The following is a 15,108-nucleotide window of genomic DNA, read 5'->3' as shown; positions in this document are numbered from 1 at the left end:
ACGCAAGCAAGAGACAGCTAGATCCTATATTGGCTACCGGGGGGATTTTAACGTGCTGAAGAAGGCCAGCAGCTTGCTCAGCAAGCTGCAGAATTGCAGGCAGAGGTAGCTGACCAAGCTGATATGCAGCCTAGAAGACGTGCACCACCGCGGTGCAGCAACTGCAATATTCAAGGTCATACTAGGGTCAGCTGCCCTAGTAAATAGGCAATTATTTTACATGTAAATAGCTTCAATTTAGGGGTGGTGTGGTGAGATAATTAGATATCTAATAATAATGGCGTTGGTGGGTGTTTCGCTCGGTGATCTGTTTCGCTCGGTGATTGATTACGTTAAAGGTTTTCTATTATAAAGCAAGCTGACATAAGTATTCCTGGTGATGTATTGGACAAAATCGCAGGAAAAGGAGAGCAGAGTGTAGCAAGATTGAGTTAAGTGATAGAATGAAAATATATTCCTGTGCTGCATATTGCTGAGGGACATCTACTATTTCCCTACCTTGAAGGAGACTGAGTTCACTGGAAGCAAGGTTTCGTAATGAGTAAGGAAAGATACCTGAGGTATCTTGCCACGAGTGTTGTGTTCGACTGCCTCAGTTTGTGCCTCAGGCATGCAGGCACCGAATGGCAGGTCGGAAGGAAAAAAAAAAGAAAATCAACCCCCGACTCGAACCGCATCGCTATCTATTACAGTCTACATACCTAACACCTCCTACCTCCATTTTGACCCAGTAAAGAATTAAAAAAAAACTGGTAGCTTCTCTTTGATTGAGCGTGTCATCCTTAGTGCAGGGGCCATGCTAATCTTCTCTGTATCGTTTCAAATTGACCAGATGCCCGAAGGCACTTGCGGAGGATTGAAACTGAATTATAAGGGTACACAGTTTTAGTATGATGACTTCTGATTGGCCCGCCAACCGAGGCGGTGGCGGGCACAGAACATCAAATCCCACTTCGCAGTGAGGGGAGCAGCAGGGTGCTGCCAGACATGAAAACAGACAAAGCCTAAAAAAAGAACAAAAGAAAGAAAGTAAGTAAAGTAAAGCGAAAGGATCTTAGGGAACACCTAAGATGGTAATGACTGTATCCAGGACGTATCTCTTGGACATTGCTTGGAATACTCAGCCACAGCGCCCAGGCGCAGGTGCCAACAGAAGGCTTCAAGGCTTGGATTGAAGACTAAATACGGAATTTACTCCGTGGATATCTCCGTTGATATGCGGTATGCCAAACACGCAACTGTTTTCAACAGGAAAAATGTGAACTGCAGGAATCAAGAAGCATCCGAATCCAAGGAAGAAATCTCCAGTGTATTGAGAAAGTTAAAGTTGGAGCCTCGACAGAGAATTCATTAGTAAGCAGTCTCATTGCGGGGTCGAAGCAAGCATTGCCGAGCCTCAAGCACTGTAGCCAGTCCGCGTCCGCCGTGCTCTCTCCACACTCCGCCTCTGTCCGCCCAATAGCCGGCCCCTCTGGAACATACCGAGGCAATAGGCATATTCCCCGACGACACCGACGCTATTTACTCCGTCCTACTTACTACTAACCAATTTACAGAGAAACAGTCCTGCAAGCTTCGTTGGAGTTATTTCGATAGACAGGGGATGGTCCATATCTCTGCGCCTTAGAATAACATCACTATTTTTAAATTGTCTTTCTCATTACCTTGTGTAACTAATACCCTCTATCTGTTCAATTCGATCTAGCAATGCCTACCAAGTCGCTATATCCGCCCATCGACATTCCCAATGTCGACATCTGGACCTTTCTCTTCGAGCGAAAAGACCGTGAATTCCCTGACGACAAAGGTAAGTTCTATATGTCCGAGTTTTCTAGGAATATTTGTAATGACCTGTGTCCAGTGATTTTCCAAGATGCCGACACCAAGCGGTCGTACACCTACGCCCAGATCAGAGATACTGCCCTTGAGTTCGGCAAGGGTCTCAAGTCTACCTGGAACTGGAAGAAAGGCGATGTCCTGGCTCTGTTCACGCCCAACTGTGTCGACACTCCCGCCATCACCTGGGGCACCCTCTGGGCAGGCGGCGTGATCTCGCCCGCCAACCCCACATACACGGTAGACGAGTTGGCCTTTCAGCTGAAGAACTCCGGAGCCAAGGCCCTGGTCACCCAGGTCCCCATGTTGCCAGTCGCTCGAGAAGCCGCACAGAAGGCCGGCATCCCGGAGGATCGAGTCATTCTGATGGGAGACGCACGCGACCCAGAGGCCCGAGCGAAGCATTTCACCTCCATTCGCAACATCTCCGGTGCGTCGAGGTACCGAAAAACAAAAATCGATCCAAAGAAAGATCTGGCGTTCTTGGTGTACTCCTCCGGGACGACAGGCCTGCCGAAGGGAGTGATGCTCTCGCATTGTAACATCGTCTCGAATGTGTGTCAGAATCACAGAGCCGATGGCCGATATTTTAGCTGGAATGGCGGTGCGGATGGCAAGGGAGATCGAATTCTAGCGTTTCTGCCTTTCTTCCACATCTACGGTAAGCAGGCGAGATACTCTTTGAGTCCGTATTCCGGTCGTACTGACATGATTCTGCAGGACTGACATGCCTCATCCACAACACCATGTACGGCGGATACCACGCCATTATCATGTCCAAATTCGACATTGAAAAGTTCTGCGCGAACGTTCAGAACTACCGGATCACCTATGCCTATGTCGTTCCCCCGGTCGTTCTATTGCTGAGCAAGCATCCTGTGGTGGACAAGTATGATCTCTCGAGCCTGCGCATGATGAATTCCGGCGCCGCACCACTCACCCGTGAGCTTGTCGAGGCGGCATCGTCGCGCATCAAGGTCGGCATCAAGCAGGGCTACGGCCTCAGCGAGACCAGTCCAACGTCCCACGCGCAGTCGTGGGACGAATGGGACAAGTACATCGGTTCCGTAGGCAAATTGATGCCAAATATGGAAGCGAAGTACATGACCACGCCCGAAGACGGCTCCGAGCCACGGGAAGTTGCCGTTGGAGAAGTTGGCGAGCTGTACCTGCGCGGACCCAACGTGTTCCTGGGCTATCACAACAACCCGAGGGCGACGGCTGAGTGTCTCTCACCGGACGGGTGGTTCCGCACGGGCGATGTCGGCTACCAGGACAAGGAGGGCAACTTCTACATCACGGACCGGGTCAAGGAGCTCATCAAGTACAAGGGCTTCCAGGTTCCGCCGGCCGAGTTGGAAGGGATCCTCCTGGACCACGAAGCCGTCGACGACGTGGCCGTCATCGGGGTCGAGAGCAAGGAGCATGGCAGCGAGGTGCCGCGGGCGTACGTCGTGCGCAGCGCGAAGAGCAAAGCCTCGGGCGTGAGCGACGAGGAAGAAGCCGCCAACATCGTCAACTGGCTGAACAGCAAGGTGGCACAGCACAAGCGGCTGCGCGGCGGAGTGCGGTTTATCGACGCGATCCCGAAGAGCGTCAGCGGTAAGATTCTCCGTCGGGTTCTGAAGCAGAAGGCCAAGGAGGACGAGGCTGCGGCGGTTGCCCCGAAGGCGAAGTTATAGTCTCGATATCACTCAATTTGTGCATGTACATGTATTGACATAGATATACAGAAAGATTTCCATTTTCGGATTTTCATTTCATTTTCATTTCTTTTCCTTTCACCAAGATAATAATAAATATATGCCTATGGTTGATGAATTAAAAAACCGTATCCATACCAATGCTATCTATCTATGTACCTGCTCCGTTGCTCCATATATATTCATAAAAGAAAGACATACCTACAAAACACTAGTTAGCCGGTAAGTCATTCATTTTGTCTTTTCTATTATCATGCACCTGACGTCGTCCCATTCTTATCCTGCCCTTACCTACTTACTTACCTACCTACCTACCACCAGACACATTATATAATAATTATAACTAATCCTAGCAAATTGCAGGGGTACATCCCATCTTTAAAGAAATTTTTTTTTTTGCTTTTTTTGCCTTTTTTCATTTTTATTGGGCCTTCTTTTCCTTTATGTGTGATGTTATTGTTATTGTTAGTGTTAGTGCTTCCTTTTCAGGAAATATACAAACTTTCCTGAACGTCCCATATATATAAAAAGGTTCAACTTCACAGATCAGGAGACAACAGACTCAGAGCAGTGGAAATGGAAAAAAAAAAACAAACACAACTAGTATTATGCCACGGACGGGACGAGGTGTCAATATAGGTAGTCAGGTACGTATGTTATCTATACTTAATCGATAGATAGAGTAATCGAGTAATCATCATCTCGCTCTTTTCTTTTTGATTTCGATTTTGATTTTCTGGATATCCATGAGTAATTTAGTTGACCTCTCGGTTCACTCAGAGGTCTTGTTTTCGCTCTCTCATTACAGGAAATCAACATCCATATAAAAAACCATCCGGGCATTACTCTTACTCTTCACCACACCCCGCCTCACCACATACAAGACTACTTACTTTACTAACAGGGTTTGCTTGCTTGCTTGGACGAAACGATACGTGAACCATACTGAAATGCGTCCGACATACCGACACGTGAGCATGACTTGAAAAAAAAAGGAAATCAACTGCAGGCCACCTTCATTAATTTCGGCCTCCTCCTGGCAAATCGCGCCAAAAAGAGAATTCAGGCCACCGCAAACCAGCCTCAGTTTACTCCTTAGGCCTCCTTAGGCGTGACGTTGGCGCTCGGGAGAGTGCCCTTGCCAACGTTGTCAATAGCCGCCTGGCGAGCACCAGCGAGACCGTACTGAGACGGAACACCCTCGATACGGTGCGTCGAGTTGATGTTCTTCACTAGGGTGATCTGCCAGCACGTTGCACCGCCCTGGCGGGAGGTGATGGTGGACGAGGCCAGGAAGTACTCCCAGATCTATAAGATATGAGCAAACGGATCAGAGACAAGGAATGAAAAGAAGATACTCACCCTATACCACCTCTTGCCATACTTTGCCTCAACCTTCTCGCGGTTGCCCAGCCAGTTGCGGTACCAACGCCACAGAGTAGCGGAATAGTGCACACCAATCGTGTCAATGCTCTTGATCTCGAACCCAGCAGCTTCCAGCTTGTCGACAACAAAGCCAAGAGGCGTGCTCGCGTCCGCACCAGGGAAGATGTACTTGTTCATGAACAGACCCCAGATCAGATCCTCGTACTGCCACGACCTGCGCAGACCAGCGATCTGGAGGAAGAAAACACCATCGTCATCAAGCATGTCATACACCTGCGACAGGAAGCTACCAAAGTGACGGACACCGACGTGTTCAGCCATCTCGAGACAAGTGATCTTCTTGTAGCCACCGGGAACGTGGGGGGCATCACGGTAGTCCATACAGAGAATACGGCTCTGAGACTCAGGAATGCCAGCCTTACGCAGTGCATTATTACCCCACTTGGTCTGGTTGCGGCCAAGGGTAATACCAGTGACGTGCGCACCGTAATGGACGGACGCGTACTTGGCCAGTGTGCCCCAGCCGCAGCCGAGATCAAGGAGAGTGTCACCAGGCTTGAGTCCAATCTTCTCACACACAACAGCCAGCTTGTTGTCCTGAAGCTGTTCCAGCGTCTCTTCCTTGTTGATGTCGCTGATGATGCCGGAGGTGTAGATCATGCGGGGACCCAAGAACCAGGCGTAGAAGTCATCGCCACGGTCGTAGTGGTCACGCACCTGTTCCTCATCTAGGAGAATGCAACTCTTAGTTTGATATTTTACGCTGTTTACTGATGGTTATGAAATCATACCTTGGGAACGAGTGTGCAGAAGCATCTCCGGAATGAAGCCGGTAAGGAAGTGCTTGTAGAGACCCCAGGTGAAGCGGAAGCTGGCCCAGTCGTGTCTGTATTCCAGGATCTCCAGAGCGTCACCCTTGAAGTCAACCTCTCCATTGAAGTACTTCTCGTAGAAGATCTCCATGGGAATCTTGCTCTTGCCACGGTACTTGGCCCGGTCATGCTCGTTGTGGAAGTGCAGGTAGTACTCGACAGGGCGGCCAGGGTACTTGGCCTTCTCATTCTTGCGGGGAGAGATGGAGGACGCGACGGTCCAGAAGACCATCAAAATCGGGACGGTGGTGAAGATGGCAAAGAAGATGGTGGTGTAGAAGCCGCCGCCCACCTGGCGAGCAAGGTACCACGGGACGCCAACCAGGAGAGTAATCAGCAGTGTGTTCGAGAAGCTGTCATTACCTGCCGCATCCGCCGGGAGAGGGGCATTTTTGATCGCAGGATACTGTCCAGCAACGCGTCAGTATACTGTCGTTCACTGCCCGTCTGGCCACGTTCTCCAGTCACCACATACCGCGGTTCTCCTCACACCGCACTCCTCAGGGGGAGCAGTGGCCGCCGGAGCGGCGGGAGTCTCGATGAACTCAAAGTCCTCGGAGGACTCAGAGTGTGCTCTCGCCATTGTCTCACGGCGAATTGAGGTCTGTCCTGGGGGATGGAGAGGCTTGCAGGGTGTTGTTTCCAACGCTGCAAGGGTGTGGGATTGCACTCGGGGGAAGGGTACCTGCTGTGGTGGGCGCGCTAGAGTCCGCCGTCCGAGCTAGACACTCCACGGGCCCAGCGCTCGCCCGTTCACACCGCAACACGCCCTCAGCGGACTCAATAGTGACGACTGGAAACTCCATAATTCGCCTGTGGAGCTCTCCTCTCACCAGTCAATTGTCTTGCTTGACGGTGGAGGTGTCAATTGTGGTTGTTTGCAGCCTCATCGGGGACTCCAGGCAATAATAGTTCACTGCACGGCTCGAAGAGAAGCTGAAACGCAACGATCCACAGCTGAGCTAAAACAATGATCCTCAGGAACCAGTGTGTCGGACCGATAGTTGATTACGCAGTTCCTCGTAGCTGGTTCAATGGCTTGAGAAAAGACTTTGGAAATACCCTCGTAATAGTATCTACACCAAGTAATCCGTACAGTACAGCATAACATTGCCAGTTCGTACAATAATCGATGCAGTCGTTGACCCGTCAGGAACGCCATTGATGTTTGCTCTCCGTAAAAACGCCGAGACACATGAGACCCACAACCGTACCATGTATTCCGCCATTATTTAATCTGGTCACTAACCCTGTTAATTATCCAAGCGCCTGCCCTCCATAAAAATACCATTCTGTCCAAATTCCATGCCCTGTAGACATGACAGCCTTACAAAGTCAGCTGGAAATTCCGAGTCTCTTCGTCCTCTTCGTAGACCGGCAGATCTACTTCGCCATTGTCGTCGGTGTTTTCTTCCTCGTCAAGAAGACCGGCTTCTTTGCAGCGGGTCCACATGTCGCTTCCGGGAGGCGGCGGTCCGTAAAGTTGCATATACTTTTCTGGGGAAAGAATGCTCTTCGACGCTGACTGGTCTTCCTTTGCCTTGGTTGTCTTGCCCTTCAGGGCTGACGACACGCTCCTGCCCTTAGAGTAGCCCAGGGTCGTGCGAGATCTGGCAGTTGCAGCAGCATGACGCATCGAGGATGGATTGGTAGGAGCAGGGGTTTTCTTCTTCTTCGGTGCAATCAAGGACACCTTGCTTGACTGAGGAGCTGCGGAAGACTTCACAGTGTTCAACCGAGAAGAGGACGGACCACTTAACTGGGACAGAGCCGCAGCTGCGTCTCGAGACTTGATAGTGGAAACACTCCTGGCGTGCGTCTTCTTCGCATTCTCTTTGGCACTTTGCTCCTCTCGTCGCTGAGGCTGAATCTCCCAAGAGGGCTCATCGGAGTCTTCATGAATGTTGATATTCTCCACCTCTTTCTGGATCATTTCGTCGACAAGCTTGTCGTACGCGATCGATTCTTCCTTGAACTTGCGCTCTCTCTGGGTGAGTCCGTCCTCCCCAACCTCGCCATGGAAGTACACCTTCTCCCATCCCCGAGCCATGTTCTGAGGCTGGAATTGGGGGAATGTCGTATCATAGACGATATCATCCGGATCGTCCGGAAGCTCTGTAAAAGTGTCAATAACCATATTAACCGTAACATACACGCTGGGAGCGCAAGTCCTACCCTTTGGCTTTGTTGGCGCATACTCGACATCAGGAACCTCATCCTCTTTCAGCTTCCCCAGGAGCTCCGTCTGGCTTCGTTGCGCTGCCGGAGCAGCCTTCTTCACTTTCTGAGTAGTTGAGCTCTTTCGATTTGTCTTCTCTGGCTTCACGGTGTCACCCGGCGGTGCTGGAGTCTGCAGGCCTTTTGCCTTGGCATTGGTCGTTTTCATTCCCAAAGGAGCGCGGTTTCGAGGCCCTATGGCAGCCATTCCATCAGTCCAACGTTCCTCACAGCTCTTCGGTGCAGACCATCACTCACCCAGTGGGGTGACGAAGGCATCTTTGGCCGGTTTGAGACTGTTCTCATTGCGTAGTCCATTGCCCTTCACGGTCTTCTTTCCAAACGCCAGAGGATCATTCTCGTCGTTCAGAGGGACCTTGAAAGGCGTCTTGGGGGCCCTGGTGCCGGGCGTCTTGGGCTGCAGCTGTCGAAGGCTCTGGTTGAGCGGCTTCGCGGCGGCAGAGGTCTGCTGCGCGTGCACCAGGTTCTCCTGGTCTCGTAGAGCGAGCATGACGGCACTCTTGCTATGTCGACGTGATCATCCAAGGCTGTACCAAGCGGTGAACTTGGGAGTCGATGATCGATCTCGGGCTGGTCTGGATCCCTTTTGTTGTTTTGGGCGGTTGCCCGTGGAGACGGGACGATCCCAGGCCAGACCCGCACTCCACCGCCGCTGGCTTGCCTCACAGGCTGCTGGCCGCGCTAACCACAGGGCCGCTTGGCGCGTCTCCAGCGCTGCCAGCACTGCAGCCAGCGCCGCCTGCCGCCAGCACCCACTAGCCCACTCCACGAGACACCTGGCTTCGGTCTCTTTCTTCGACTGCATCCTCGCGTCCCCATCTCTCTCTCTCTCTCTGTCCTTCTGGTTCTCGCTGAGCGAAAGCCGTCGTTTGCCTTCTCTTCTTCGATCCATATTCCCTCGAGCCCGTGCAAATAGCCTACTGTCACCATGGATAAGATCAGAGAAGTAAGCATGCCCCGGCGGCGGCCCCTGATGGCGGGGTAGCTGTGAGCTCGGTGCCTATCAGAAACCCCCCGTCGAGCACGCTGCTACTGCTACTCCCTGGTCGTAGAGCTCACCTGGCTCAACTACGTCAGCGAGGAGATGCTAACGCCTGGCTCTACAGAAAATGAACGCCCTCCGCGTGGAGGCGGATGAGGCCCAGGCCCAGGTGGAGGAGCTCAAGAACAAGGTCAAGGCGCTGGAGCAGGAGAACCTGGCCAAGGAACAGGAGATCACGTCCCTGACGCACCGCAACCAGGTGCTGGAGGCTGAAATAGAGAAGCTGGAAGCCGCCCTGAAGGAGGCCAAGGAGAAGGCCGACCAGAGTGCCCAGCACGACACCCAGAACGAAGCCTTGCAAAGGCGTCTTCAACTGCTCGAGGAGGAGGCCGAGCAGGCCGACAAGAATCTGCGGGAAACCAACGAGAAGTACGTCTATCTCCAAAGCGCCTTACCATCGTGAGGGACCGACTGACTGAACTGTATGACAGGCTTCGCCAGACCGACGTCAAGGCTGGCCACTACGAGCGGAAGGTCCAGGCGCTCGAGGCGGCTCGCGACCAGTGGGAGGCCAAGTACGAGGAGATGGCCAAGAAGTACGCAGACCTGCAGAAGGAACTGCACGACTTGGAGGTTTCGATAAGCAACGTTTAAAAGCCTGGCTATAAGCCTGTTATACGTAGGTGGCACGTGCTGGAGAACGTTGCAGTCAGCCAAGCCCCCTTTTTTTTTTGACGATTCAATGCGCTTTCCTAAACAAAACCTTCTATTTTCCTCTCAGCAGGAAGCCTGCCGCTCCTCCCGCTCGCGTCCAGGGCACTCGGTCTTATCTTCCGCATCGATTGGTTTCTGAACCCTTTTCTCCTCGTTATTCCCCGTGTGTTGCCCCTCCAGGTGCCTGTGGTACATACATAGATAACATTTTAATGGAAACTGTCTTTCCATCTGGAATGGGTCATCGCTGCTGGCTAAGAAGTCTTGTTCAGTGTTCAGTAAGTGCTATTAGGAAAACAAGGTATCCATAAGTGTATGCTATCGCTCTCGTCGTGCTCTGGCCTTTCTCCGCTTCGCCAAACGTTCCTTCTGTTGGTTGAGGAGACGCTCGGCTTTGGATTCGTAGCGGAACTTTTTCCGTTTTTTCTTTGGCTTGTCTGTCTTTTTAACTCCTTTTTCTTGAGCGGATGATCGACCTGAATCGGGGACCGAATCGACAGCCCCCGTGTTGTCCTCATCTTGGTCACTACTCTCGCCATCTGTGCCATTGGTTTCTGGCTTGTAGAGTGCTTCCCTCGAGGAGGTATCCAGCTCCTCGACCGTCACTGTCGTATACTTGTCCTCGTCGATATACTCTGCTTCGTAGTCCACCGGCGGGGGCTCGTCGAATCCCTCCCATTCCTCCTCGTCCTCACCAGAATCATCTGCCGACCCTGAATCTGTGTCGCTATTCACGTCCTTCTCGATACGTTTTCGAGTCTCCTCGAGGATCCGCTGGTACTCCGCGGCTCGTTCTTCTCGGACCTGCAGGGACGACGAAAATCAGGCAATTGATCTTGGCAAAAGCACCGGGAGCTATTGTACATAGCAACACAAAAGTGCTCACCTTTTTCCGCTCTAGCCTCCTCTCTTCGCGGGCTTTCTTTTGTGCGTATTCTTGCGCTTGTCGGATACGCTGCATTTTGCGCTTATGAAACCCCGTGAGGAACTCATGCCTTGCAACGGGATCGAACGTAATCTCTTCGACGGCGCTGGTCAATTTGCGCCGTTTCGCGTGAGGCGCCATTGTAATATGATACAGGCTTTTCGACCTGTTTTTGACCTATGTACAAGACAAGGAGTTGGGGGAATGAGGCGTTTTTTGCGGCCTGATAAAATGGCCGTATTTATTTTCTAGCCTAGCATGAAAATGTCTTGCGGGCTAGCTCCCCACGCCCGTCATGTGGCTTGACCGCCCTCGGGCCACCCTTCAGCTTAGTAGAACGTCAACTTGCCAGAAGCAAGCAGCCTGCGGAGACGCCGAATATTAATACAGCAGATCGCATCATGCATCTGGGTCGATTTTGGCTGCTGGCTCTTGGAGCTGCAGCCGTCGAGGGATTCAAAGATACTTCTCCATTCGTCTTCTTCTCGACCTCAGAGTACGTCTCCACCGCGACCCCGACGTTGTTACTGTACCGGCGACGAAGATAAACGAGATTGCTCACTACATGGCAATAGGTTCTCGACGTCCTCATCACATCTCAAGACTGCCACCTCTCTACTTGGAGATGTCTGGAGCAAGCTCAAGACATGTCCTTCAGACTACTACGTCATTGCCTTGCAGCCGGGCGTCCATGCCACGGACTATTCAGACCGCAAGGCCGCGCCACGGCTACGAGAGAAAGTGATGGGCAAAGACAAGGCCATCCGGTCAAATTTCACCGTCACCGAGGTGGCAGGGATACTGGATCCGTCGTTTATTCGAAGCGGGTTGAGGGACGAGTGTGGTGCACAGGTGACCGAGATCGATGCATCAAGTGAGTGCTGCTGGCAACGTTCAAGGGTCTCTGTTTAGAGGTCTAACGACTTGACAGCGGGGTCCTACCCCATGAACTTTGGGTCGAGTCCACGGGTGATTGATGTGACATTCCCGGCACTTCCTTTGGGGTCGAATCGGGCCCAACAACTCGCAGACAATGGTGCGAAGTACAACTCAACCCATCAGACTGTTCAATTGCTTACATTTGTTCTCGTAGATGCCTTCCTCGCCGACATCATTGACCGAATTCCATCGAGCAAATATACCTTGATCTACGTGACTTCCCCCCGAGAATTTGTGGAGAATGGGGAGTCAGACTCTGTTGTCTATAACTCGGACGTATTCCAGGAGCCTCTTCACATGCAGCTAAAACGGGATTATACCGGGCATGCTCGGCAGGATGAATCTGACAGCAGCAAGTCTCTTTTCCAGAAATACCAGTTCCTCAGCCCAGGTACGTTTCTACGATTACGCTTTATGTTCTTTACCCTGTTAACGACCTACCAGGCATCTTCATGGGTCTTCTCGCGAGCTTTGTCTGCCTGGTTATCTTCTACGTTGGGTTCTCGGCTCTGACAAGCCTGGAGGTTCCTTATGCTGCGTTTGAGAAGGACACTGCGCCTGGCTCACAGAAGAAGCAGCAGTGATATATCACCATCTATGTGACTCCGTGTATATTAAGCACACCGAGTCTTTATCCACTATACGGCCTCGAGCTTCTGATGAAATGCTGGTTGTGTTTTGATGTGTTTTCGGATTGCTAGCGTATTTGTTCATCTTTGATGCCTGATCGGCTCTGACTCGCCAGCGAGCGTGGAAGGACTAATTGCATATGTTATCCAATCTGTCCCATATATATAGGGTGCACTTTCAAGTCATTAGCATTGATATCAGAATCACGTACTCCGTAGTCATAGACATCACAAAGTATACTGGACAGTCGATTCCGTACGGTCGCTGGGGAAACTAAATATAGCTTCACGTGATCTGCGTCTCCCAACCAGGTTGGCGCGAGCATCAGCCGCAGGGCCATTCCATTCCAGGGAGTTAGGGGCTGGCCTCCGCCTCGCAGGGATGGACCGCAGGCTGTTCGCCGCTCTGAGACAGGCCTCGATCGCCCCTCTCCGTCTGTTACAAACACTCGCTGCCTTCGTTGTCCTTCACTCTCTTGTTCATCCACGCTTTTCAATCGTCCATCGCTGCCTCTCGTTCCCTGCTCCTCACGCTCGCTTTGTTGACCAAGGCACCTACGCCAGTGCGTATCCAGCGAGAAGTAGCGGATTGAAGACCGGCACCATCAAGCTTACGGTCATTCTCTTTCGTCGACCGGTTATATTGAGAAAGTGATGGGAATCAAATGAACTAGTTTAACGTGCGAGACTCTGAGGTTGCATATCGCATTCATTCCCGGGTCTTCGTCAGACACGTCAACCTGAGCAGCCGTCTCACGATGAATCCCCTCCGCTGTAGGCTGGGCGTCCAGCCTACTCTTTCGCTCGTTCTGTTGCTGGCAAGCTTGATGGCTGGTCAAGTTGTTGCCCAAGCTGCGACCACCACCGAAAACACTGACACCACGACTGCAGCAGCCACTACCAATGGTGCGACGACAGCTACAGACACTGCGGCGGCCACCACAGGCCAAACTACAGCTCAAACTACAGCTCAAACTACAGCCCAAACTACAGATACCTCATCTACGGACAGCTTACCGCCACTGACGACAAGTACCAGTTCTACGGATACTCTACCAACGTTGACTTCGGCCGCGACAAGTTCGACGTATTCTATCCCGGTTGCCACCGTTCCCCCAACCGAGAATGCACCATACATGCGACAGTCCAACCTGCCTGAAGGAACCGTGTTTATCGCCGTTGGAGCGGCTTTGGGATTCATTGGACTGTCAGTGCTAGCCTGGCGAGCCCTGGTGGCCTGGTCGATCAACCGTTCGGTGCGTCGTGCTGCCATGGAGCAAGCCCAGCAAGAAAGCAAGACCCTCCTGCGCCACAAGCGGAGGTCCAGAAGACATTCTCGTCACCGTTCTCACAGGCCCAAGGACGGCACCTCCGTGTCCATGGAGAAGCTCAGTCCGAGCCATCGCCACAGCCACATGGGCGCTTCCAAGGGTCCTGGCGCGCAGAGCAGTCTCTTCTACTCGCCTACTGCTGGTGCAGGCCTGAACCCGGCGGCTAACAGAGCATCGACCTATCTGCCAGCGGGGTACTATTCCGCCGGAGCTGCAGCTCCTGGAGGGGGGCACAGTCGCAATCTCGGACCCAGCCCGCCCGGATCACCATCACTACCTCCGAGTAGCGGCGCGGATGCACCGCAGACCAGGGCATCCCATTTGGGTGCATCTAGCAGTACTGTCAATCTGAATGCACCGCCACAAGGCCGAGCACCGAGTGCTTACCTAGAGGATCTGTTCGAGAATCACGCTCCTGCAGGTCATCCTGGGGGGACATAATTCGATGATGACCGTCACACCGAGTTTTTATATTCCATCATGATGGTTTCGATCAGCAAGCTTACCACCATAAATTTCGTACATGGTCATTCAAGAGAAAAGAAATAAAATGATGGGAATGGAAATTTTCTTCGGTGTTGATTGACTGACGGACGGACACACTCCCCCTCTCCTAAATGGTTTGTTTTATAAATGGTTTTCAATTTAATGGGTTTGAGAAGAGAGAAAAGAATTCTCGCGGTCATCTTGTTTTTTTTACTGGATAATATGGCGTTGAGATCAAGGGGTTTTTGTTTGTTCTTTCGTGTTACTTGTATTTTTCTCTCTCTCTCCTGCTGTTGTTTGAACTTGTTTCTGTTTCGGTTTTTGACATGTACTTCCATTTGAATCGGGCACAACAACAAGCAACATTGTTTATTCAATTGGGTATCTCATATCTCATCTATGTCTCTATCTGTCTGTCTGTCTGTCTATCTGTTTGTCTGCTGGGATCGCAATCAGTCATGGTATATAGTATATAGCATATATATTATTGTCATAGTGACTCCTTATCTGCCCATGTTCGAGTCTATCTACGTACTGTATGCATCAGAACTTAAACAAAACTATTACTTGAATTGGTATGAATATGTAAGATATATACACATGATGAATGAATGTCATCATTTATGAAATCTGAACTGAATAGGTCAGCATACGTGATACACATGACCTGGTATATCACTATATCAACCAACTAGCCAGCCAGCCAGCCAGCCAGTTAAATTCTGTCCCTCTTTTATCTATACATGTACTCCATACCCCAGGTACTGCTACTTGATATTTATCAATCACCGTATATGCATGACATAGACAGACAAGACAGGATAGGCTTGTTACACATAACAACTGCAAGAGAAGAAAACTCAAATTCTTCTTTTTTTTCCCATTATTCTCTCTTCCTTTCTGTCTTGTCTTCTCAAGCCACAGCCCAATCTAGTCCAGACCAGTCTATCTAGCCCATTCAGCTAATCGGTTCAAGATAAAACAACACCACACCTGCACTGCACCGGAAAATACTATGGAGAGATAGACCGGGTAATAAAAAAAAACCAAAAGGTAGACATTAGGAT

The 15,108-nt window shown here is 51.3% G+C and overlaps 7 protein-coding genes across 7 annotated transcripts; 5 read left to right on the top strand and 2 right to left on the bottom strand.

The window, feature by feature from the left end:
* Nucleotides 1-1,707: 1,707 nt before the first annotated feature.
* Nucleotides 1,708-3,518, top strand: T310_0550 (Photinus-luciferin 4-monooxygenase (ATP-hydrolyzing); the record flags this gene model as incomplete). Its single annotated transcript, XM_013476607.1, has 3 exons — nt 1,708-1,807; nt 1,862-2,497; nt 2,557-3,518. 3 exons carry the CDS (start codon nt 1,708-1,710, stop codon nt 3,516-3,518), a joined length of 1,698 nt encoding a protein of 565 aa, XP_013332061.1.
* Nucleotides 3,519-4,634: 1,116 nt separating this feature from the next.
* T310_0549 (Cyclopropane-fatty-acyl-phospholipid synthase) lies at nt 4,635-8,525 on the bottom strand (the record flags this gene model as incomplete). The annotated part of the gene is made up of 7 exons (XM_013476606.1): nt 4,635-4,847; nt 4,902-5,653; nt 5,717-6,203; nt 6,273-6,482; nt 6,783-6,873; nt 7,129-8,209; nt 8,273-8,525. 7 exons carry the CDS (start codon nt 8,523-8,525, stop codon nt 4,635-4,637), a joined length of 3,087 nt encoding a protein of 1,028 aa, XP_013332060.1.
* Nucleotides 8,526-9,144: 619 nt separating this feature from the next.
* On the top strand, nt 9,145-9,671 carry T310_0548 (uncharacterized protein; the record flags this gene model as incomplete). Its single annotated transcript, XM_013476605.1, has 2 exons — nt 9,145-9,446; nt 9,509-9,671. 2 exons carry the CDS (start codon nt 9,145-9,147, stop codon nt 9,669-9,671), a joined length of 465 nt encoding a protein of 154 aa, XP_013332059.1.
* Nucleotides 9,672-10,049: 378 nt separating this feature from the next.
* Nucleotides 10,050-10,797, bottom strand: T310_0547 (uncharacterized protein; the record flags this gene model as incomplete). The annotated part of the gene is made up of 2 exons (XM_013476604.1): nt 10,050-10,535; nt 10,618-10,797. The coding sequence occupies 2 exons, from the start codon at nt 10,795-10,797 to the stop codon at nt 10,050-10,052; spliced, it is 666 nt and encodes a 221-aa protein (XP_013332058.1).
* A 260-nt stretch (nt 10,798-11,057) lies between these two features.
* T310_0546 (uncharacterized protein) lies at nt 11,058-12,179 on the top strand (the record flags this gene model as incomplete). Its single annotated transcript, XM_013476603.1, has 4 exons — nt 11,058-11,152; nt 11,232-11,530; nt 11,588-11,986; nt 12,040-12,179. The coding sequence occupies 4 exons, from the start codon at nt 11,058-11,060 to the stop codon at nt 12,177-12,179; spliced, it is 933 nt and encodes a 310-aa protein (XP_013332057.1).
* An 803-nt stretch (nt 12,180-12,982) lies between these two features.
* On the top strand, nt 12,983-13,996 carry T310_0545 (uncharacterized protein; the record flags this gene model as incomplete). Its single annotated transcript, XM_013476602.1, has 1 exon — nt 12,983-13,996. One exon carries the CDS (start codon nt 12,983-12,985, stop codon nt 13,994-13,996), a length of 1,014 nt encoding a protein of 337 aa, XP_013332056.1.
* Nucleotides 13,997-14,367: 371 nt separating this feature from the next.
* On the top strand, nt 14,368-14,816 carry T310_0544 (uncharacterized protein; the record flags this gene model as incomplete). Its single annotated transcript, XM_013476601.1, has 3 exons — nt 14,368-14,452; nt 14,538-14,626; nt 14,685-14,816. The coding sequence occupies 3 exons, from the start codon at nt 14,368-14,370 to the stop codon at nt 14,814-14,816; spliced, it is 306 nt and encodes a 101-aa protein (XP_013332055.1).
* Between the last annotated feature and the right edge of the window lie 292 nt (nt 14,817-15,108).

The sequence above is a fragment of the Rasamsonia emersonii genome (assembly GCF_000968595.1).
Source record: "Rasamsonia emersonii CBS 393.64 chromosome Unknown ctg1118621759682, whole genome shotgun sequence".
Classification (NCBI taxonomy): domain Eukaryota; kingdom Fungi; phylum Ascomycota; class Eurotiomycetes; order Eurotiales; family Trichocomaceae; genus Rasamsonia; species Rasamsonia emersonii.
Note: the sequence above shows the minus strand (reverse complement) of the source record. Positions and strands in the feature narration are given on the sequence as shown.